The sequence below is a fragment of the Copadichromis virginalis genome, linkage group LG22 (genome assembly GCF_057382275.1).
Source record: "Copadichromis virginalis isolate Kocher_CV1m ecotype Utaka linkage group LG22, C_Virginalis_male_GT1.1, whole genome shotgun sequence".
Lineage (NCBI taxonomy): Eukaryota > Metazoa > Chordata > Actinopteri > Cichliformes > Cichlidae > Copadichromis > Copadichromis virginalis.
This window is the reverse complement of record NC_140638.1, coordinates 5,786,119-5,809,421: the sequence shown is the minus strand read 5'-3', so window position 1 is coordinate 5,809,421 and position 23,303 is coordinate 5,786,119. Positions and strand designations below refer to the sequence as shown.

Sequence of the window (23,303 nt, the reverse complement as noted above, 5' to 3'; positions counted from 1 at the left end):
TGAACAGGCTTATAAAAAACAGGTGGTCTAAAATAGTTGATTTATCTGACTCCCTGCAAACTTCTGTTGATTATAAACATATTCAGGATTAAAGTTGTTGTGACCATGACCTAAAACAAATCCTGATGGTTCTGCATAGTGAGCTAAAGCTTCTCTTAGTCAGGAGGAAAAGGAGATTTTTTTGATGGACTGTCAGACGAGGGAGGAGACAGAAAATAGGAGGTGGCACAAAAGTGAAAGAGCATTCCCCTGGCTACATCTCTAAGAGAAACTCACACCCACATTTTTCTTAACATTTAAATATGCAGCAGAGAGAACAGAGCCACCAGTGTCGGGTGAAACCTATCAGCAAAGCATGCTCTGATCTTAGGTCTGCTGCATCCTTATTGGTCAAGGTGTGCAAAGTAGGCCGGGAAAGAAATGCAAAGCAATTTTACCACGGTTGCAGAAAATTGGACAGGACAAAAAGGTCAGTGCTCCCTCTAGAGGTGGAAAGATGGGAGTGCGGTGCCAGTGGTCACTCGGGGCCCTGGGGTCCTGCTGGACTGAGGAGGATATCGTTTCCCGAGGCAGTCGGAGCGGAGGCGGCACGTTCCCTTACATCTGTGGTCAGTCGGTGTTTTAAAAGAAACTGAGTGCACTCTGGTAACTTTTATCATCTTATAGACTTAAAAAAAAAGACAAACACTATACTCGTACAGTATTAAAACCTTTACTCATGATACAACAAACAGAAACGAGATTCAGAATTAATGACTGAAAAAAAAAGTTTCATTTTTTTTTCTTCTTTCAGTCCCCAAAGCACACAATAGTCAATCAGCTCCACATGTACGATGGAGTAAGATACAAACAGGACAAAGAACAGACACAAGAGAAAGAGAGAAATTAATAACGAGTGACAGATTCTTCCATTCTGATTTTACACTTCTCGTATTTGTTTAATACTTTGTAATAAACAAAAGATGAATAGCATAGATTGAAAAGACTGATACAAGAAACGAGACAAAGAAACTGTGTGTGAAGTTTTTAAAGTGAAGAGTAAACAATTAAGGAAGATTCTAGATCTACTGGAAAATAGTTTTCCTGCTTTTCTTCTTGATCAACAACCGAACACCTGATCTGGGTTCTTTAAGTCCCTGCCCTTCTTCTCCTCCCTCCTCGGCTCTCTGACCTACTCTTCGCGGTTCCTCCAACACAACCACCTTCTCCTTCAGTGGAGAAATCCAGTTCAGCTGATCCTTCCTATCAAGTTAATGCAACCAGATCCTGCTCACCACACCTATGCATTTTAGTGGGCTATGCACTGTTTTCTCTAAAGTTAGAACCCTATTTTCTCCCTCATAATCTAAAACAGACTCTGAAAAGCTTTTCAAACGTCCACTTTTAGCCAGACAGGTAACACCCAGCAGCAAAAATACCAAACCAAACCCAGCTTAAGAGCAGGTGGAGGACTAGGCTAGGCTAGCCCTCTTAAATCGTTCCTTATCCTAATTTCACTCATCGATGCATTCCCCTCTCCTTTATAAACCAAAGCAGATCTTTTCAGGCTATTAAGCACCAATGCACAGCTTGAGCACCCAGAAGGGTCCACAACACTGATCCACTCTCTCCTGTGACCAGCACGTCCCCTCTCCACACGTGCTATCATTCAACTCTTATTAGGGCCCCCGTTAGTAAGCATCACAGACAGGCCGAGGTGGGCATCACAACATATGACATGACAGACAAGCGCTGGGGACTGAGTGGCCCTGCATTTAAAAATGGCTGCAAACAGCTTGGCAGTGATAAATAAACCAGTGAAGGTGGTGGCGGTTTTGAGGCTGCACAGCACACTCTTTAGCACTCACTGATCAAACAGGAGGGGCCTTGGCGCCTGGGTTAAAACGTCCAATCAGACACGGTGATCAAATCTTCAGTCACAGCCCGCAGGGGGGAAAAAGCATATTTATAATCAACGTCTTTATTCTCAAAAGTGAGTCATTTCAAAATGTAACAAAGATGGCGACAACAATACTGCTACACAGTCAAAAGGTCACAGCATGCGTCTGCCTTGAGTGCACAAGGTTGCAACGACAAACATTTTTGGCGGTGCGGCGCAATCCCGAGGCCCCTCGGTGGAGACCACAGATCGCCGCAGCTCTGCCGTCAAGTAAAGTAAGCAAAGAGGACAACACACCACGGGATCCCTTCGCCATAGCTCTCCAACACTTTGTCCCACGATAAGCTTCACATCCTTTTCAAACGGTCCGAGTCCATTCAGATGGAAAGCCCAACAATTTTCAGCCCACGTGGGTGACTGAATGTTAAGTTAAAAAAAAAAAAAAGGCAGTGGAGATGGGGCAGTACAGGAAGGAAGGAGGCTGGGCTGTACTGACAGGGATCGGGCCAATGAGCGAGTTCATCACCCCTCCAGCCTGGCTCCCTTTCCTGCACCATTTTATTATTTCACGCAGCTAATTTATTTAACAGCGCTCAGCAAGTCACAGCCAAAGCTACAGTTTCTGCCAGTCAAAAGGCGCAGCTGCAGAGGATTCCATACACATGTGCATAAAACCTTACACACATACCTTAAAACAAAAGCTGAAAAACAAAAACACCCAACCACCAGCTTTTGCCAAGACAGCCTGAAAGCTTGAAACGTCTTAGCACGTAAAACCTGCAACGACTGTATCGCCGTTTTACTGTTTCTGTTTATTGTCTTCTAAATGCTAAGCTCATAGCAAAAAGTAAAGTAAAAAATAGCATAGCACAACTTAAATACATTGCTGTTATATGGAGGGATGGGAATACCTAAATGATTTTACTGCCAATTAATATTAAGTTATGTAACAGACTAAGCTAAAATGAACTAATGCCAGAAACACAACAGATATATTGCATGACAAGTTGAACCACAATGAGTATACAAGTTGCATATTTTGACTTTTGAAGAATCACCAACAGAAATCGGCGTCCGTTCAGTCAACTCTGCATGTGTGTCTAGTACTTAATGTCAGCTAGTGAACCCTGCAGCACTGTGACTGGCTGTATAATGATTCCCATCCCAAGGTATAAACACAGTGCAGTAGCAGCAGGCTTAAACATTCAACAGAGGAAGCTCCAAAGCTAAAATCCTGCAGAGAAAGTTTCAAGGATATCAACCAACCAGAAGAGGAGATTATTCACACCATCACACATCCTGAAGTCAGCATACTCTCTGAGCGGCACACTGAGGGAAAAAAAAAAGCTTGTTTAAGGTAAAACCTAATCCACAGCCCAACTGTCTCAGGATAACCAAACCTGTGTCCAGACCACAGATTTCAAAGCTCAATGGCTGCAGAATCACTCAAGTCTCTATTATTTCATCTGAACCACCTCAAGTCACTAAAGCACTGAGACCATACTACAGCTTATACAGTACAAGAATGCTGGTAGATGCTCGTGCATCTCACCTAAATCATGAGCTTATCACCATCCCGCTTTGCTTGCTAATACATAACACGAGTCAGCAATGGTGCATAAGAGAATGAGCTTTCTCTGCATGTAGGAAATTAATGGACATCTGGAGACTACTTTGTTGAGTTGATCGTTTGTATGCAAGGAAAAAGAAGAAATGAAACAAAACCAAACTCTAAGGTTAGACCAACTTATATGTTAAACACAACACCTGTTTTACAGGTCAACTGCCAGCCTCTATGTCCACATCACATGGGGGAGGCCGCGGATCCTCTCTGAGAAGTAGTATTTGGACTATTTGCAGGGCGGGAAGCTCTTTGCTCATTCTGGTAGCTGGCAGACCCCAAAATTCAACAGCTACTTCCACTGCTTCCACCAGGCAAACTGCTTCCTACAATTACAAAACAAACTAACTCTGGCTGTGACTGGTAGAGCACAGAGCCTTATCAGCCACAGCCAACAAGTACAAGCACTTTGCTGGTATTCATTTTCCAAAGTAAGGAGACTAAAATAAAGGCCGGGGTCATAAAAAAAAAAAAAAAAAAAATGAAAAAGAAAACTTCAAGTGGGAGATTCAGTTTTAAGCTAGAGTGGAGAACGGCTGTCTGATTTGTCTGTGTACTTGCATACTGTAATTGCATTGATGTAAATGTGCAAGTCTTAAATGAAAAGACCGTATTCGTTATTTAGCACCTGGTAGAGGACACTTGTGCCTCTTCCCTGTAGAATGATACTGCAAAATGTGTATCTAATTTCTATTCAATGTGGTGACTAAAAAGAAGGCTAAACATACTTCAGAATGTCAACACTCTTTTAAATACTAACAAAAATGGCAGAAAATCTTTATGTGTACCCCAGTATTGCTCGCCTTTGAGCACGTGTAGACGGTTTAATTCATAGTTTTAATATCTCCTGATCGTGTGGTAGCTGCATTTGACTTTTCACTGTAATTCTCAGATTCAGTTGCTCACAAATTTCAATCACAGTAAATGTCAAGTGCCATTGTCAACAAAATCCAGCCAACCAATTACCAAGAACTACAGGAAACATTGGCAGAAGTTGGTGCAAAAGCAGCATTGAGGTGTGGTTTGGCCCTGGGCTCCAAAAGGTTCAATGGTGAAGGTTTAATGGTTGTCACATGGGAATCCAGTCCAATGTTGATTCAACAGCTAAAAATAGAGCTTTATAATTTGTTTGGTGGAGCCACATCTCTGACGTTCTCAAGTGTGAACAGGCCTTTGTTTTCACATGACTCCATTTTTTCTATTATTTACATCTACTGTACAAAAGGTTGCAAGCACCGAGCCCATACACAGTGAATAAAGTTTTGAAAGAGTAGGTAGTAGGTGTAGGATTTCCATTATATATAATCACAAGTTAATTCCAGGAGAAACATGACATACACGAGGATCTTTGTAAACATGGGGGCATCTTCACCGATCTCCATCCTCAACACGAGATCTATAACGAGCTGTGGGCTGCAAAATTATGCCAATGGACAAATTATGCAAATCTCAGCTGCTGCTTTTTGTATTGCACAAACCCTGCTTTAACAGAGAGTATGGGTGCAGCACAGCATGCCTCTCAAACTACAATAACTGCTGGGTTAATTTTCTGAAGAGTCTCCCTGAGCTGCAGGCCACTCAGTTTAGACAGACCGTTCAGTTACATGCAGAACTGCTCAGGGAGAAATTCAAATCATCTTCCTCTTTTGTGTTCAACACACAATCGATTAAAAAAATATTTTTGCTTTTAAAAAAACCCAAAAAAACCCAAAAAAACCCATAACAAATGGAGATGTTCAGCTGTGCTGCGTCAAGACAGTAACGGTAATATAGTCAGTATATTAGAGGTTAGCATCCAATCCAACATCCAATCTGATTATTATTTGTTCAGGATGTGACCGAACTTTTATAACAAATCACCACATGGGATTTGAAAATAACACAACAATAAGAAAATCCTACACTTAGTACCTTCAAGTTCATCTTAGATGTCTGAGATGGTCATTTCTAGGAAACAGAAACATTTACACAGTTACAATTCACAAAAGTGCATAAAAATGACCACCAGCAAGAGGAGCCGTTAAATGAATGGGAAGTTAAATGAATACTCTTTTTTTTTTTTTTGCATGAAGCTGTACTTCCTGTGAGCCTCAAGCTGTTTAAACCATCTGCCAAAGTAGAGAAAAGGATAAAATAAAACTTAAAAAGAAAAGAAATTCAAGTCATTCTTCTTACAAAGCCCGCTGTGCGCACCAGGGCGGGAAGGACCATGTTTGGCTGTTCAGAGTCCTCCCAGCCCCCTTTTTCCTGGATTTCAAAGCCTTGGAAAAAGCTCTCATTTCATGAGTACAGTACTTCAAAATAGAAACTTAAACAAGTTTCAGCATGAATAAAAAGCATTAAACATTTCAATTTTTACAAGATTGGATGAGCTTGTTGGGAGGGTGTTTCTGCCTGTCCATTACAGGGCACCTCCTGACAAAAAAAAAACAAACTTTTGATGATGGACAGTTGATTGAAATGCTATGCACCTGATTTCAAGCTAAAATCAAACATGAATAACTAACCGGCTAGTGATGGATATAATATGCAGAGGTGCAACTGTAACCCAAGTAAAAACGGGGGAGGTACACCAGTTACACAGAAGCAAAAACCCACTGCAAGTTGAAGATGGGAAAACGGAAGGCTAACTTAAAATTAAGACATTTACTGTATATATATAAGATAAAAAGGGCGTGTATTCCTTGAGTCATAACCCCTATGGAGGAAAACTGGATATGGGAAAACAAGTGAAAATCTGTGTGTCTCAGTATTAGGAAACTTATTTTCACAGCCATATTATCTGTGTATTAGTTACATCATAGGTCAATCCATGGTTGCAATCTGCATGCGTGTGTGTGTGTAGACAATTAGCCAGGGTGAATGTGTGTTCTTGTGTGTCCACCAGCAGGTGCTGCAGTTAAGTGAGGAAGAACAAGAAGAGCCAATGACCCAACACAGAGGGGTCGTGTTGGTAATCCTGGTGTGCACTGGATCCTGACCGGAACAAAGCTGGCTCCTCCTCTAGGTGAGCTGGTGAGGCGCCTCTAGCATCTCCATCAGGAAGGTGTCAATGGGCGTATCACCAATCAGTTTAAAGAAGAACAAGTGCTCCAGGCACTTCAGACCGATGGAGCGCAGTGCCGGGAGCCGGAGGAGGAGCTTTGCAAACCTGTATAACAGAAGGAACGATGAGGGACAAAAATGGCCACTGACCTGGTAATGTCTTAAAATCAATTAAAATGCACGAAAAATTGTGAATAATTTTTCAGATTGCAGAACGAAAGCATCCTGGATAATCTGTTAATATAATGTATTTAAGCAGAACTAACAGTTTGTGAAAACAATGTAGCTTGCCATCACCAGTGTGTGAATGGGTGGATGACTGGATATGTAAAGCGCTTTGGGGTCCTTAGGGACTAGTAAAGCGCTATATAAATACAGGCCATTTACCATTTACCATTTAAAACACGAGTTGGAATACATAAAATATCTGTCCATAATCACAATATCTAACAGTGTACAGCTCAAGTTATGCTTATAGTACACAGAATCTGCCCCCACTCTTGCATTGAGTTTCAAGTAACAAGATCAGAATCAGAATACTTTATTGATCCCTGGGGGTATCAGCAATACGACTACTTTATGCCAATCCGAGTTATCTCATACAACTAAACTAAAAAAATGAATTATAAATTGTTGTTTCATTTTAACAAAGTCAGTGGATTTAAGAGGACTTGATTAAATGCTGCCCAGGATTCTTGGCTGTTTTATAACTTTTCTGTTTTCACACTATGAGCACAAGTAAATTTGATCAAGATACAACATTCAGTTTGTTTGGTAACAGCCCAGAGACTAATTCAGAAAGGCAGACTGTATCAGCTGCTCTGTGCAGCGGTGATGAGTGTACGTGGGTATGTGTAAACAGCAGAGCCCAGTGACTTCACCTCTTGTCTGTAGTCACATGTGCAATATCTTACCTTCCCTGCTGATCGGGATATTTCTGTTTGCAGTAAGACTCCAGAGATGCGTACACCCTCTCTCTTAGGAGCTCCACCTCACTGGAGTTGGACAAACCCTTAGCATCTTCAGGTAAAAACAGAATATTTTCATTATTTCAACAGTTTAAAATTTCTTCAGTTTTCCAGACTTTAATGAGTCTGTTTTAGTTTTCCCAATGACACTTTCACATGATTTTCAACATTGCACCAGCCCATGTACCTGGATTGAAGAGAATGATTGCTCGAAGGCAGCCCAGCTCTGTCTTGTCCATTTGCATGTCTCTCATTTTACTAACAAGCTCTGTCAAAACCCTGAAGAGAGGACAAGAGATATGCAAAGAGAGAAGTCCCAAATGGAGACAGTAGGAAAAAGCCGGGAGAGAGAGGGGGAGAAAAAAGAAAGGATTGTGCCAGTGAAGAATAAAAAAAAAAAAGAGGGGGAATCGATAAAAATAGGAGAAAATACATGAGAAAAAGACAATATTAAGTGAAACAGAGAGACCAGATGGCAAAACCACTGCTATTTATGGTTACTTATTAATATAATGACTGTAAGTTAGGCCATGGCTGAACACTGCTGGTTCTGCAGCTGCACCGGTGACTGAATCTGTCCTGTCATGAAAATGGCTGGCAAATGTCAAAATCTACAATGACTGGAGATAAAAATGTTTTTAGTAATTTCTTGTTTAGTTTAAAACTTTAATTTGTGTCTTTCCCTCAACTGCTCATGGAGCAGAGACACTCGGGTCAGAAAAATATTTTTCATTTACCAAACACAGACACATAATTTGGACCAAAGCTTTTGAGAATAAACCCAAAATGTATTTAGTGAAGGGAACATATCCGGTTGTTGTCTCTGTTAAACAGTTTTTTTTCTTTTTTAACTCTTCATTTCAAGTACAAAGCTGTGGCTGTGGGGACAGCAGACCCACCCATCTGCTGTTAAAGCCTCCTGTTTGAAAGGCACAACCAGTGAGAGGAGGTAAAACGGCTCGCTTCAGGCAGTGGATGGACTGAGGAGCTGCACAGAGGCCGAGGTGGAAATAATCCCCTGTAATTCCTAACAGTAATCCTTTTAACATAATTTAAGGTAAAAAAAAACTACTTTTCTAGGACTGTCACCAGCATTTTGATGAAATGCTCACTTTTAAAATAATTTCTTAAAATTAAAAGTAGAATGGCTATTTTTAATTTTTCACAACTGCATGAATAAATGCAAACAACTAACAAAAACACCGCCTAAACATGAAAATGTCACAATAACAACATTTTCAAACATTTCATTCAATGCATTTATCAATCTTTAGTAGATGTTGCGTTTTGCAATCTAAACTATTAAGCGTTTCCCCTCCAGGCAAACGAACTGAGTGAAAGAGGAATGGGATACAATTATAGAGTAAGAGGAAGAAGTGATGACTGTTAGAGACTGCTTATTTGCTTCTCCATCATCCTTGATCAGAAACGAACATCTGTTTTTAATGACAGGGTTGTTTTTGTTAAACAGACACCACCTTAACCAACATTACGATGCACTGCCAAATCAATTGTTTTATGCACGGCAGCGCTCTGGATAAATGCCTTTCCCCCCCCTTTTTACTTGAGAAAGTGGAGGAAATGAGGAGTAATTTATGGGGTACACCCAGAGTATGTGTCATTATTTTTATACTACGGGTATTTCCCATCTGATGACAGCCAACAACACCTCCACTATAAATTAGGGGCTCTAAACTTTAACCGAGGACTTCGGTAATACAGTATTTGCTGTTCACAAAGGCAGTCCACACATTTAGTTTCACTCTGCAGTCGTCTAACCTAAATATACTTTAAGTTCTAAGAAAATGAAGTGCCAAAGTGCAAAACATTCAGTGACAGGATGCATTCAAAGCCACAAACAACACATGGTGTCTGACAGTACGCCGATCATTTACAATTTTAGTAGGTGATGTTCAGACTTGTATCCTGTTGTAAAAACCTGGCTTGCAGCTGTAAGGCTGCAGGAAAGTCTGACAGCATCAACGTTTCCACGTCGTTTGTTTGTTTGTTTTAAGGTAGACTTAAAGAGGAGGGGTTCAAGGAAAGTGTTTGTGTAGTGGGGTAATTACCTGTCAAATATGGCCCCAACCTCGGCATTGTGCGCCCTGTGTATTCAATCACAATGTGTTATTACAATGTCATTACACAGTTACAGTACAGTACTTTCTGTTCTGAGCCCTTCAGCTGTACAGGTAGTGCACAGGTAGTCCACGCTTACATGTGATGTGACATGGTTGTATTAAATGCGATGTCTGGTTTAAGGTTTGCTTTATTTGAAAATTTATTGTGCATGTACTGTTACATGTTGCTAAATGTGGACCTCTGGTAGAAATGTGATGTGCTTTATTACATTATAGTGTGTATATAGTATTCAATGATTTGCACATGTATTAAAACAAGCACAGGCTGTAACAGATTTTATGAGCCAAATGCAGGACAGCAGAAAAACATCTTACAGAAAGGGCCCTTCAACGTTTAAATGATTTTTCTAGCTAAATGTTAACAGATCTGCAAAGTAACCTGAGTAAATGTCACTGAACTGTGTCTGTTGGATGAAGAACAGAGGCTTGACGAGCAGAATACAACATTTAGGACAACAAATTAACCACACACAAAAAAGGAAAATAAAACATCAGTAAACAGAAAACACATTTAAAACAGCACAAACACAACAACAAAGTAAAGCAGAGATGCTTTCTACCTTTGTCATCGATTTATTTTCACATAAATGTGGAGTGTATGTAGGCAAAAGGTCACTGTGTGCTTCTTTTCTGTGTGTGTGCTCATTGCGTCATCTTTCCTCTTGGCCATCTAGTCAGTAGCAGCATAATAATATACTAAATTTAACTGTTCAGTAGCTTCTTTGAATGAGGTCAGCAATGACCACAATTTAGTATTCAACTGAATGAAACACTGCTAGGCAAGGACTGGGTCTGCTTGCTCTAGGAAAGGGTCATTGACCAGGGAAGCAAACAGGAAAGGATGTGCAATAATCAATTTACTTTCTGCCTGTCCAAACTCAAAAGAAAGATGGTACCTTTCAAAATAAGACACCAGAGTCATGGTACTATTAAGACTTACATCTTTTAAACCTACATCGTATTAATCTGGACCTGCTCAGCTTTTGTGTTTGCTGAAATTTGTCCGTTAGTTCGTGTAGTTAAATGATGTGTTTTTCAGTTTGAGTTTTGTGTGGAGTTTCTTTCTTTTCTTTTTTTTTAAAGAGCTTGTGGTATTTTACACTTCAGGGCCATTAAAGCAAAACGTCTACAGCGAGTAATGTGTTACAAAGAAATATCCACATCCTCTTTCATAAAATATGGTTCAGTAGACTCAAACAGATGCTGATGCCAAGCGGAAACAGAAGCCTGCTGCTAGTAGAGAGCAGTGCTATGAGAAAATGACCTTTGAGCCATTTGCAACAAGCCCAGCATGATTTGAACTAAACTGGATTTGAAGCCAGGATTAACCATTTGTAGCAAATTAGTAATCTATTAATGTGCAACTACTGTGAATTAAAACACTGTGATCAAGCCAAAACTTTAGATAAGATTAACCAAGAGCTGCAATACGCATACTGTTTTTTAAAATCGAGGCAAAAGCCGTCTGACATCCCATCATGACATGAAACACGTTATTTCACCTTACCTAAGTATTAAATGCATCAACTGCAAACAAACAGTGCACCATTTTGTTCTGGGTCCTCGTCCAGCAAACCTCTCGGCTATGAGGGGAAAACCCCCGCTCAGCGCAGCCACACATGCCTGGGGTGCGACTTGGCGGTCAGTCGGGGAAATATACCTCCTTCATGAAGCTGGCAACTTTTCAATCTTTGGCCTGCGGTCATAAACGCTACGTGGATTGTGATCTGATGGTTTCTTGTAGACACACTGGAGTTTGCACCAGAACTTTAATCATTTATAAATGTGCCAGAAGGGTCCGTTTGTATATCTGCATCCATATTAAAGCCCGATAATTCAAAGAACATAAAGTTTGACATCTTTAACTTATAATTAAATCTGTTTATGCATGTTAAGCCAGTCGTACTGAAATTGTGTGTGTGTGGGGGGGGATAATAAAAAGGGAAGATTTAACACCTTTTAACATACTTACGGCCTCTAAAACATTCTGCACAGTAATTAAATTATAGTCACATATTTTTAAAGACATTTCCATTTCATATTTGCACATAAGATTGTACATTTGCCAGCCATTACCACATTACCAGATTATACAATGAGTGATATGCCACTGAGTGTGCAGGAGTTTGCATGCATGCCTATTGCTAAGTATTAGTCACCAGCCTCCCTGGCATGCGCTGTGATCCTACAGGCAGCACTACAGAAGCAAAGTCTCTCAGCCAATTACAGCCAATGCAGAACACAGCAGCTGCAGCCAGCCAAAGATGAACACTGTAACCTCGATTCTTGTTCACTATCCAGAGAAACCAAAAGGGATTTCATTTTGGCTTTCCAGGATCTGCTTATTTTACTATGTAGTACATGATTTTATACTGCATACATGTAGACGTAGTACACTTGAGATTCAAAGTAGAACGGCTTCTGAAAATGCACTTATATAACAAAGCTAAAACCCTCTAGTGAACACAATGTTTTGGTTTCATGCCTTCTTCTCCTTAAAGCTGCAGAGAGTCCCAAATGTTGTTTGTGTATCAGAGTTGCACCATTTGTGTTTCCATACATTGTGGCATTACCTGTCAAAGATAGCTCCAACACCTGCACTGTGGGCACTGTTCCTGTGGACATGCAGGCCTGTGGCAAGTAAAATCCCGTCCTTCACCGAGATGGAGCGATGGGAGAACGATGCAATCAGGAGCTCATTCCAGCCTGTTGAAAAGTTGGTGTCTCAGTATCTTTAATGAGGTTTATTTCATGTTTAAAAAACAAATACATTAAACTGCAGTGGCTAATACATGAGACAGATCCCCAGTTCAAGACTAAGACACACAAACCCAGCCTCAGTGGGTCACAAGCTACTGTGCTCCTGCAAAGCCCAGAAAAATGGGAGCGATCAGGCAGAACACTCATCATTAAATGTGTGCAAAATCAAAGACACGGATCCATTCAATGTGACAACACATCAGAAACAAGAGATTACCCAAATTTACTGTACTTCACAAAGCACAAAAAGCAGAAAATGCCAAATACCCTTGCAAAAATAGTGTGCAAGTTTATGATTAGCTTTTCTTGGCTGTAGTGGCTGCTGTTGTAATAACTGCATCAACTATACTGCTCAATAAATAAATAAGTAAATAAATATGGGAACACTTAAACGAAACATGATTGATGAAATAATTATTCAAGTTGAAAATCTTTACTGACACAGTGTGAAATTTATTGAGAACAAGACGTAACAATGGATCTTGAAAACCAAAATAATGAAATCAAAATAACATCAAAGAGTTAAACTTAACATTGTTAAATTGTTTCCTGAATTTCTTTAATAAGCAAAAGTGATGTTTGCATTCTTCTTTGATGCACAAGTGAGGCTAAAAGCTGCACTGGAAGTTTTAAGATCGGGTTACAGGACAATATAGAAAATCCTGAGAACTAAAGATTATGTAAGATTAAAATGTTTACATTTTGATGGATAGACCATATGGTGTACTTTATATCAATCCATGCATGGTGAAGATCAAACTGTAATGCCATTGTTACAAAGAACCACAAAAAATGTTCATTGTTTGCAACAACCGCCCTGTTATTTGTGCATTTTTAAAACTGTTGGAGTATATCATGATAGTTTTAACTAAGAGTAAAACCAGTAGAATCTCATCTGAGTCATTAAACCAGATCAAATCAGTCTGACTTACCTGCACGTAGCAAGATGACCTGGTCATCCAGGGGCAGCTCTGAGAAATGAGGGATCCTCTTGGCCCACTCCACCAGCGTGAAGAGCTGCTTGTCTGCTGCCTGGCAGATGTTGGTGACTGGATCGTTGGGCTGAAATAAGCAGATTTACAGTATTAGTGGTAGTGATTTCATTGCAGCTTTAATGCATTACTATGTGCCTGTGAATAATATTAAAACTAATCTGACATCTAACAGTAACTGTATCACGCAAAGCTCAAGAAACACAAACGTGTAACTGCTATAGAGTTTGTTTAAACTCAGACTTCCTTTGATAATTATTTCTATTGTTAAAAACATCTAAAGGGTTTATTTCCACCCCCAGGCTACTCACAGAGCTGCCGCCTGAACTTCCATCTGCATGCAGCTCTGTCTTCTGCTCTACGGCCATCTCTGCTTCCAAAATCTTCTCTACTGGCATCTCCTCGTTGACTGCACTGGTCGACTCCACGTCACCATCTCTATCCTTGTTCCTCTGCCGCTCCTCTTGGACAGCTGCAGGACAAGGGAGAGAGGAACACAGGGGAAAACAATAAAAGGGAAGAAGGTTGGAAGGGAGGAAAAAGTAGGAAGAGCAGAAAGGAGAAAAAAATGCAGGTGGGTAAAATGAGTGAATGTATGTTATTATGAGAGGAGGAAAAGTACACAAGCAGAGGAATGGCCGAGAAAGCAAATGATTTGGGTAGGCAGGCAAATGTGGAGAACAAGAATAAACAAAGAATGAGCCAAGGTAAATAAAGTGAGAGATGCAGAAAAGGAGATTAACAGATAATGTGTGAACAATGAGGGATAAAGATTGGTGTAGGAAGAGGTGAGCATACAAAAGGAAAGAAGCAGAAAGATTCAAATGAATTTGGAAATATGAAAAGAAACAAACAGCAGGGAGAGAGAGGCACATGTATACACAGTTCATAAAAAGTCTCTCATACTGTCTTTCATACTTCTTTCAGGTCCACAACTAAGGCAGAAATAGACCAATTAAGACATACCACATAAATTATTAACAAACCATTTTATAGACAATAAGGAAGAAATTACAGTGAAATCAAACTCAGAGTGTAAGCGCTTTTTCCTAGATTGAATTCCAATTCCAGGCAATTAACAGTTAATGGCTGGAACAAAGTTTTTGGAACTATTAAATCCCTGCTGTAATAAAACTAGGTTTCTATTTTCATAAAATTCAAGCAATCTAGTTATTGCAGACAGTGCCCATGTAAATACAATCAATATAATTCCATGAACTCTACTTTCCCTTTTCATGAGGTATTAAAAAGCTGTGTTTAATAAAAATATGGTTTTATATTCACTTTAGATGACCCATTTCTGTGGGAGTTTTTTAATATACACAGTAACCAGATTTTTTTTAAAAGAAATAAATGCACAATTACGTTAAAATAATCAAATTCATAGTCCGTTACAAATGATTTGCAGTCAAATGTTTTGACAGTCTGATATCCTACAGACATCAGCAGATGCAGATTATGTGACTTGGCCGCTTTGGTTTGTTTAAAGTACCAGATTTATGCCATTGACCTGAATTTTGTAATATGATTTTTTTTAAATAAAGCCTGTTTCATAAGTGTACAAGCTGACAACCAGTTGCTGTTGTGGCAGTCCTAAAGCCATTCAGCTGCCACTCCAGTGATTCTCTTGTCCACCATCCTGGACTAAAGCTGGCGACAGTAGTTCTGGTTCTGCTTGCTGGGAGATCTGCTGTGAGCTGGAAGGCTACTGAAACCAGAAACCGCAGCAGGTGGAGGACTGGTTATCTGCCACTACGGCTAGCTCACTAAGGCGGCAGAGCAGAACAGAACCGGGACTACCAGTGCCAGCTCCAGTATGAGACAGTGAAGTGGCGTCTGTCTGCAGTGCAACAGCTGGTTGGCTAATTAAAAGAATCTGGATACGTATCCTCACAGTATTCTTACTACGGTACTACCAAGCATCAGTTTATTCTTAAATAAATGTTTCCACACGGTTGAGGACCTCTTCTGTAAGTGTGACTCTACTGGGCTGCACCTGGTTAAGAGCAAAGAATAGGTAACTTAAACTAGTGTAACGATGACTGAACGAGTGGGCATACTCAGCAAACTTTCCCTGTAACCATGAAGGTTAAAAACACATGGGGAAGTAATTCAAGGCTGGCACTGGTCCTCCTCTCAGCACTGGCAAGAAACAGTGGAAAAATATTTTAAACTAGCTGCTCCTAATTGATAGGCAATGTAATATCTCTGCTTCCTGCTCACTCATACAGGCACAGACACACACCCCTCCCTCCCTCTTCTCCTTACATCTGTCGTTCATCTTGGCCACTACAGAAGGAGGGTGGGGGAGAGAGATCGAGAGGAAACAAAAAGAGGAAGAGAGGGGGAAAGGGGTTAGTGTTTACAAGGCTTACCCACCCCCATCTCCCTCTCTACCACTCTTTACTCGCTCTTTCTATCCTCCATCGTACACATATTAAAGCCTTTCCAGTCATGGAATATGTAGCATTGCTGCTTTATCAAGCTCATCAATTAGATTTGGATGATTTGTGTGATTTGTGACATTTAACAGGCAAGAATAGAAAGCAGAGGAAGTTGCATATAATTTAAGAGATCATTACAGTCCCTTTAAGATACAAGTCTTTTCCATAATCAGCACGATTTGAGATTAGCTCTCTAATCTGAGTGTCAGGCAGAGATTACACTCCCTTGCAGAAGTACATGCAAACAGCTGCAGACAGAGGAAGAATAGTTACTTCTATTCAAATTAGAAGGAGCGCTGACAGCTACACAAAGCTTTGCGTATAACTTCTAATGTTGAAATTTGTGTCACGCGGACAATCATGCTGCAGCAGATAGAAATACAACATTTGCGTCAGCAACATTTCCAGCAGCTTTACTCAAATTTGCAGCGACCGAATGATGCCTGGAATCACATGGAAGCTTGTTAAGAATAATTTATTTTGTTGTTATGACTGGTGAGGAAAATATACAATAAAGTTATCTCATATGAATTGGTTCTGATTTTTTGCATGCCTTCCATTTTGATTGCTCTGATTGGACAGATCTAGTGGGGTTGCCATCGTGTCTGTTACTGTTAACTGACCTGCGTTCTTATACAGGCACGAGACCAATTTGTTAAACCGTCATCAGATTAAGACAGAAGTGTGTTTTTAAATAGTTTTTACACATGTATTGCAGCCCTCAACTTCTCTATATTGTTATTTCACAGCACAAACCACAAACACAGTGAGCGTGACTCACTGTCGTTAGCTTGCCACTTCCCTTGTAAAAAGGTGGACTGTGGTGATGTGCAAATAACTCTGGTACATAGTCCAGAAGATTTACCTCTACTGAAATGATGTCATTAGTGCTGCCTACTGAACACACTAAGCAGCTTTCTCACCCTAAACCACATGGAGTAGTGCTAACGTGTGAAAACAGCTTTAATTAAAGGAAGAATATTTGAAAGCAGATGTGTTTAATTGTATTTTTATGGTATATCATCTCTCGGCTGGCCTGGGAACGCCTTGGTGTTCCCCCGGATAAGCTGGAGGAGGTGGCTGGGGAGAGGGAGGTCTGGGCCTCTCTGCTTAGGCCGCGACCCGGCCTCGGATAAAGCGGATGAAGACGGATGGATGGTATATCATAGCTCTTAAAATGTTGTGTAAAGTTAAAAAATTAGGCTCAGAGTTAGGCTGCAGAAACTGCAGATTATGCAGACATTAGGTCCCACAGAAAGCATGCTGCCTCGAATATTCCTAAATCTGTGCCGTCTTAATACTCCACAACCACAGTGACAATATCAGCAACAACAGTGGTGACATACCTTACATTTAACTTGCATTAAGTCATTATCAATGTTCATAAAATTTGCATTGTACAACGCTAAGGAATTCAGTGCTAATCTAATAATAGGACACGAGAAAGCACAGGGTGCAATATGGTTAGCTTACTTACACTGCTCAACTCTAAGACGCTTAGCAGCAGATAATCTCAGATGGGCCGGCTTGAAATGGATATAACGTAACTTTCAGTGTTAAGACACTTGTACAAGGCAAGATACAGATTAGTAGATGTTTGTAAAGGTTTCTTAAGGACAGCAGTGAGAATTCTGAATGGCGTTTGATGTTTCGTGCTAATTGCCATGTCATCCATTTTAACATTGTTATTGTTTAATAACTGTTAACAAGGCATGAAGTCTGAGGTAGTGTTCAGGCTGTGTCAGACTGAACTACAATGCACACAAAAACACAGCAGAGCAACCACAATGGAAGAAATGCGCACTTTGATAACTTCACACAAAATCTGGCAAAGCACCAGTTTTGAGCAGGGTTGTACCGAGATGTGAGCTTATTTATTTGTATTTCAGAAAAATGTTTATTTCCTCTTTTCACTTCTTTGTTTTCACTCTCTGTTCCTTCACTCGTGCTTCGGCTCACTGAAGCTGCTCTCCATTTCTCTCTCTCACCCTTTGAATGGGGACATTAGGGGCCAAGATTCAATGCTGTGTTTACAAACAGTAACCAAAGATTTCTGTGGCATACTTTAAAGTAACCAAACTGATTTTTACAAACTATTGCGCAGTGTGACTGTGAGGGACTGGCTCAATTGCTTCATGTTGGCTACTCCACCAGTCAGAAATGATCACTGCTGCAAACCCCACCCATTACATTTTCACAAGTACAAGGCAGGGACTTTTTTGGAAGTTTAAAATGGAACTTAATTTAGATGCTGGTTCCTGCAGCAAAGGCACCAAGGCCGAAACACAACACTGGGCCAATTGAAAGCGCCTTTGAGGACATTACTCTTGGCCTTTTGTTATACAAGAATAGATTGCAAAGCTAAATCAGCAACACTCTTGTTCAACTATTAACAGTAAAAAACCTTTTAAACCTTAAAAAAAAAAAAGAAAAGAAATTGGTGATTTTATAATGGATTTTAGGACACTGCAAGTTGTAAAGGATGCAGAAAGTATGTTGTGTGTGAATATTTGGCTCTTTGTGTATTTAACCTAAACTTGTTTGGATAAACAGGAATAACACAGAGAAGATTAAGAACAAGCCGATTACAAGGCCTTTTCCTGCTGGCTCACCTTCTCTCTTCATGCCCATGGCCAGGCACTTCTGATAGCGGCAGTACTGGCAGCGATTCCTCTGTCTCTTATCCACAATACAGTCTTTATTGTCCCGACAGGTGTAGGTCAAGTCTTTTCGCACAGTTCTTTTGAAGAAACCTTTGCAGCCCTCACAGCTGTAGACTCCATAATGCTTACCTAAGAGAAAGGGGAAAAATTGCTTTTAATCATAGATGAAACTAACTCAGAGGCAACACAAAGAAAGTAGCTGTATTTTAGACGTCTACTCACCAGAGGATCTATCTCCACAGATGGAACAAAGACGTTTCTGGGAAAGCATCGGCCCAGGGCTGTGAGATGACAGCTGTTTCAAGCCCAGTGGAGGTTTCACATCATCGGAGCTGCTCACTGCATGAAGCCCCGACATCGACACTGTTGAGTTGATCTGAGAAAGCAACAGAAAAGATGCAGAATGCAATGACAACCAGGCTTTTTATGATACATTATTCACTATTCCCTTTTCATCTCTGTAAGAATCCAAAGACTGTGTTTAATATTACGATCTAGACTGCACTATAAACTTTAGAGGACACTGAAAATGAAACATGGGCCCTTTGCAACTAATTTTTTAACCTACTTACTCTTCTCTCTCTGCCATATGGTTGAAAACAGACAGCTATTAGAATCTTCCATGTAAATAACAAAAAACAGAAAACAATATAAATGGGCTCATAACAAAGAACAAACATTCCTGATATCAAAGACAAACACTAAAGCAAAAACAGCATTTTTTAAATACTTTGTGTTTAATGTTGAGCATATACAACGTGAAATATTTTGAATGACACTGATTTACAGAGTAAAGTTGGTTTAGCCATCACTTTAGCTGGAGCAAGCTCTAAGTCCTACAAAATGACGGATACATCCACATGTACTGAACCATACTAAACAAAGCAAAATGTCACCTGGGGGCTGCTAATTGGGCCGTAACCCACTGACGGTGTGCCAGGTAGGCAGGGAGACCCCAGCGAAGAGCTGATAACAGAAAAGGGGGAACCAATGCTGCTGATGGGGCTATTGACCCCGGCAGTGGTGATGGGAGGCAGGGAGGTCATGGAAGCTGCAGCTGAGGGAACCAGCGGAGGGGAGCGCTGGCCCGAAGGTGGGGAGGACACAGACGAACTGTCTGGGCTGTGGGAATCTGATAAGAGACAGCAAGATGAACAACACAGTAAATTTCATTATTCATAATAACAGCACACAGCAAAAATGCCTAAGTCTATGGATGGCTTTCTCTGTGATGTTTCATCAGTTAGATGTGTGTGAAAAGTATGGAAAACAAACTGCATTACGTGAGAGCTTACACTAAGAAAATATAAAACAACTGCTTAACACTTTAGTTCAACAATACCTAAAGTAACTTAAGCCTTTAAGTCATCAGGAGCTCCACAATATTGTCACATGACAAAACTAAAAACATTATTTCTACAAGGGATGTTGCAACGTGGATCAAGCTTTTTTATAAGCTGCTTTACAACCATGCAACCCCATCAGTAATGTCCATCCACCGTTTGCTCTTCCTGTCATATGGAGTGCAAGGATCAGTGCCCCAGCAAAGCTCAGTTGAGTCACTTGTTTACATTTGGGTCACACGTCACCAGCAGGTAGTAGTCAACAGTTTGTTTCGGCCTCAAGTGGTTTCCACCGTTATCAGGAACAGCTTCCCTGCATAATTTGCAAAGCACTGTGCTTTGTTGGAGCTTGCTGAAGACGCTCCTTTTTTGAGCGGTAAATTATCATTGGATGCAGACACGGGGCTCCTACTCGTACAACAGATGTGCCCAGGCTCATCTCATTTAATTATATCATGATGTCCTCCTGAGACCCAGCCTATTCATTTATGTCCTCTGTAATGGAAATTTGTTTTTGGTCTATATCTTTTGACTTATTACTAAAGCTACCCTACTAAGTCCTGATGTGCTCAATTTAGGACATCCTTACCTTTCCAGTGATATCTCGTGTGACTGGGTGGCCTCTTTTAGCTCCATAGAGGCAGGAAATTATAAAAAAAAAAAAACGTTAAACTGAAAGATACTTTTTTTCTTTGGTTCTCGGGAGGATATGCCATTTCTATATACGTAAAGATACCTGTGTTATCGTGGATGAGGTGATATAAATTTCCCTTTGCTTTTAACATTGACTTTAGGGCGAAATTAAGTCAAATCGAACTCAGTAGTTATTCCTTACATTTCTAAAGGAAATAAAAATTCTTACTACAGCAATTTGCATGAGTTTTAGCAGAAATGTGTGTTTGTTCTATGTTATTGGTGCAATATGTGAAAAATATGAATATTAATATGAATAAATGTACCTCATTTGTCTGAAGACCCTATTTGACTGTGCAATTTCAATCAGATTTATTTTAAAAAAAACAATGACACAAAATATTGTTGGAAATAATATGTAAATTGTGTTCTTCCCCATCATCATTCCTTAAACTAGTCTGTCCCTTCTACAGCTGGCTGTGCTGCATTCTTGCTGCTGTGGGCGATGTACTGGCTGCCGTCTGATGTAATCACTCCCCCCCCCCCAGGAACAAAAATCAGGGAATCACGTTGTCTCATAAATCATCTACTGCAGGCCAGGAAGAAAACAGTTATTTCAAAAACAAATCAACAAAGTCAACGAATTGTGCCTTACATTACTCAGATTTGTGTGTGTGTTTAATTTTAAGTGGTGCATACTTTCTCAGCTGTTCATGTATTTCAGGGGAAAATAAATAAATAAATCCCCATTACTGGCACGAGTTGTTATTACTTTCCTGGCTTGGGAATAAAGGTTCAAAGTGCTGATAGTCTGAAACGTTTTGGATCGAGGTTAATGAAAAACAGAATCAAAGAGTGAAGAGTGCCTTCTTTTTAGCACAGTAACAACTTTATGATTGCCTCACAGTGAATTATATACATAATTTATTTTTTAGCTTTGACATGTTTTTATAGTACATTGGTTAATTCTATTCCTACATTAGAACCGGCAAGTTGAACACCGATTCAATCAAATGGGAGATTTTATTTTTAACAGTAAAACAATTATTAAAACCTACTTACTTTTAGAAGAATGGCAGATGATATTTTGGACACCACACACTGATTTATTTAAAAAAACAAAAAACAAAACACTTCTACCTGGTCAGCTGTGTCAGATGTAACACATAAATGGTAAACGGCTGTATTTGTATAGGGCTTTACTAGTCCCTGAGGACCCCAAAGCGCTTCACACATCCAGTCATCCACCCATACACACACACACACACACACACACACATCTGTTTAAGCTTTAGCACTGTGATGTTTAAGCAAGTCTTGTTTTAGTTTCTGTTCCTTCATACCACATATCTTTCATAGCTACGATTTTACAACAGATAATAATGTAACATTGATCTATTATTAACACTAGTTTCCAGATGCAAGTCATCTAGACAATAATCCTGTCTGCAGTGCTGAAAGATTAATCTTTGCACATTAGTTCTTCCTTTTGCTTACCTCTGCTGTCTCCCATGATGGTGGTTGGGGCACAGGGGCTGACTGACAGCTACAAGCCGACGTGCTTCCGTCTCTAACAGCCCGATATCAAACTCTAGACCGCGGACTGAGGCCCGGGCCGGAGTTTTTTTGGGAACCCAAAAACGGCTCTGAAATTCCAACAGGAGAAATAGCACCGTATAAAACAGGAGTGTGACACAGAGGGTCCATTTGGGCATAAAGATGCAAAACAAAACTATCGTGGCTCCTATCTTTACACGGCTGTGAATTCTACCTGTGCTTAGCATTAGAAATATTTGCGTATTTGATGCATTTTAGGTGATTTTACGTAACGTTACAGCTGGACGTTTTAAAGCAGCCAGCTGCTCAGCTGATGCCAAGATTGTCTTTTACAGTACAGATCGAAACACCCGTGTTATATTCCGCAAATAAGCAGCATGCTGATCCCAAAACACTGCTCATCTTATCTTGGTTCAACGAGGTGAATAAAACACCCCAAACCAAATGAGATGGAGCCCAGACAGATGGCAACAACCCATCGTTTCTCCACGCTAGCCAACGTTAGCCAAAGCTCGTAAACTAACCTAGCTAACTTGCAATGTCTGTGACTACCGAGAAGCAGAGTGGCTTGTATTACATCAAAATCAAGTGGCATTAGACCGATTAACACTTCCGTTAAAGCTAACAAGCTCTGGTAATAAATTGCGTGAAAAGCATAGTTTAAGTTGGCAAAACAAGCCTATCGCTAAAGCTAACTACACTTAGCTACGTAACTTGGCTAGCATGCTAGTTACCACGAAAGCTTCGAAGGAGAGCGAAACTACCGAGAACAAGCCACCCCATCACCCAGTCCTTCTTCCCCTAACTATGCAATCTTTTTAAAAACATGCTGAATATTTTAAGTAAATATTTCGTGCAAATAAATGGAAGTTACTAACGGTTTAGCGGCTCAGCTTCTCCGCATGAAAAGATGTGGCGACTAGGCCTCGTGTGTGTCTGTCTCTCCCCCCCCACTTTGCCTCGTAGTCAACCCTCCCTCCCCCTGCAAGGATGAAAACATGATGATGATGGTGGAGGATTTGGCTTAGTGCTCTCTCACAGCTCAACGCTGGCTTCCCTTGCTTCTTAAAGCAGGACGTGGACTGTGCGGAGTGTTGTGCCCCACATGTCACTGAGTGAGGGAGACAACATCCAGCGAGAGGGTCAAGAGGTCAAGACTAGTTCAGCTCAGTATGTCAGCTGCATAGATGAAAAGGTTACTGGCAGACACTGAGAAATCAATGCTAATCATAATAATCCTTTATAGCCTTTGTGGTC

General features: G+C 40.4%; 1 protein-coding gene across 5 annotated transcripts in view; it reads right to left on the bottom strand.

Annotated features, from left to right (window-relative positions):
* Positions 1-23,025, bottom strand: part of rxrba (retinoid x receptor, beta a) — a 28,224-nt gene extending 5,199 nt beyond the window's left edge. The window contains exons 1-13 of one of the 5 annotated variants that reach the window (XM_085446215.1): positions 22,925-23,025; positions 21,987-22,135; positions 19,410-19,645; positions 18,736-18,889; positions 18,463-18,642; positions 15,675-15,695; positions 13,718-13,878; positions 13,347-13,476; positions 12,228-12,360; positions 9,583-9,618; positions 7,701-7,792; positions 7,460-7,565; positions 6,482-6,651 (exon numbers count right to left, since the gene is read on the bottom strand). In XM_085446215.1, coding sequence (XP_085302341.1) covers positions 6,504-6,651; positions 7,460-7,565; positions 7,701-7,792; positions 9,583-9,618; positions 12,228-12,360; positions 13,347-13,476; positions 13,718-13,878; positions 15,675-15,695; positions 18,463-18,642; positions 18,736-18,889; positions 19,410-19,645; positions 21,987-22,002 — 1,413 coding nt within the window. In that variant the 5' untranslated portion in view covers positions 22,003-22,135; positions 22,925-23,025 and the 3' untranslated portion in view covers positions 6,482-6,503. Of the gene's footprint in view, positions 1-696; positions 6,652-7,459; positions 7,566-7,700; positions 7,793-9,582; positions 9,619-12,227; positions 12,361-13,346; positions 13,477-13,717; positions 13,879-15,674; positions 15,696-18,462; positions 18,643-18,735; positions 18,890-19,409; positions 19,646-21,986; positions 22,136-22,924 lie in introns of those variants that run through there. The other 4 variants (XM_085446214.1, XM_085446216.1, XM_085446217.1 and 1 more) reach the window with 4 other exon arrangements.
* Between the last annotated feature and the right edge of the window lie 278 nt (positions 23,026-23,303).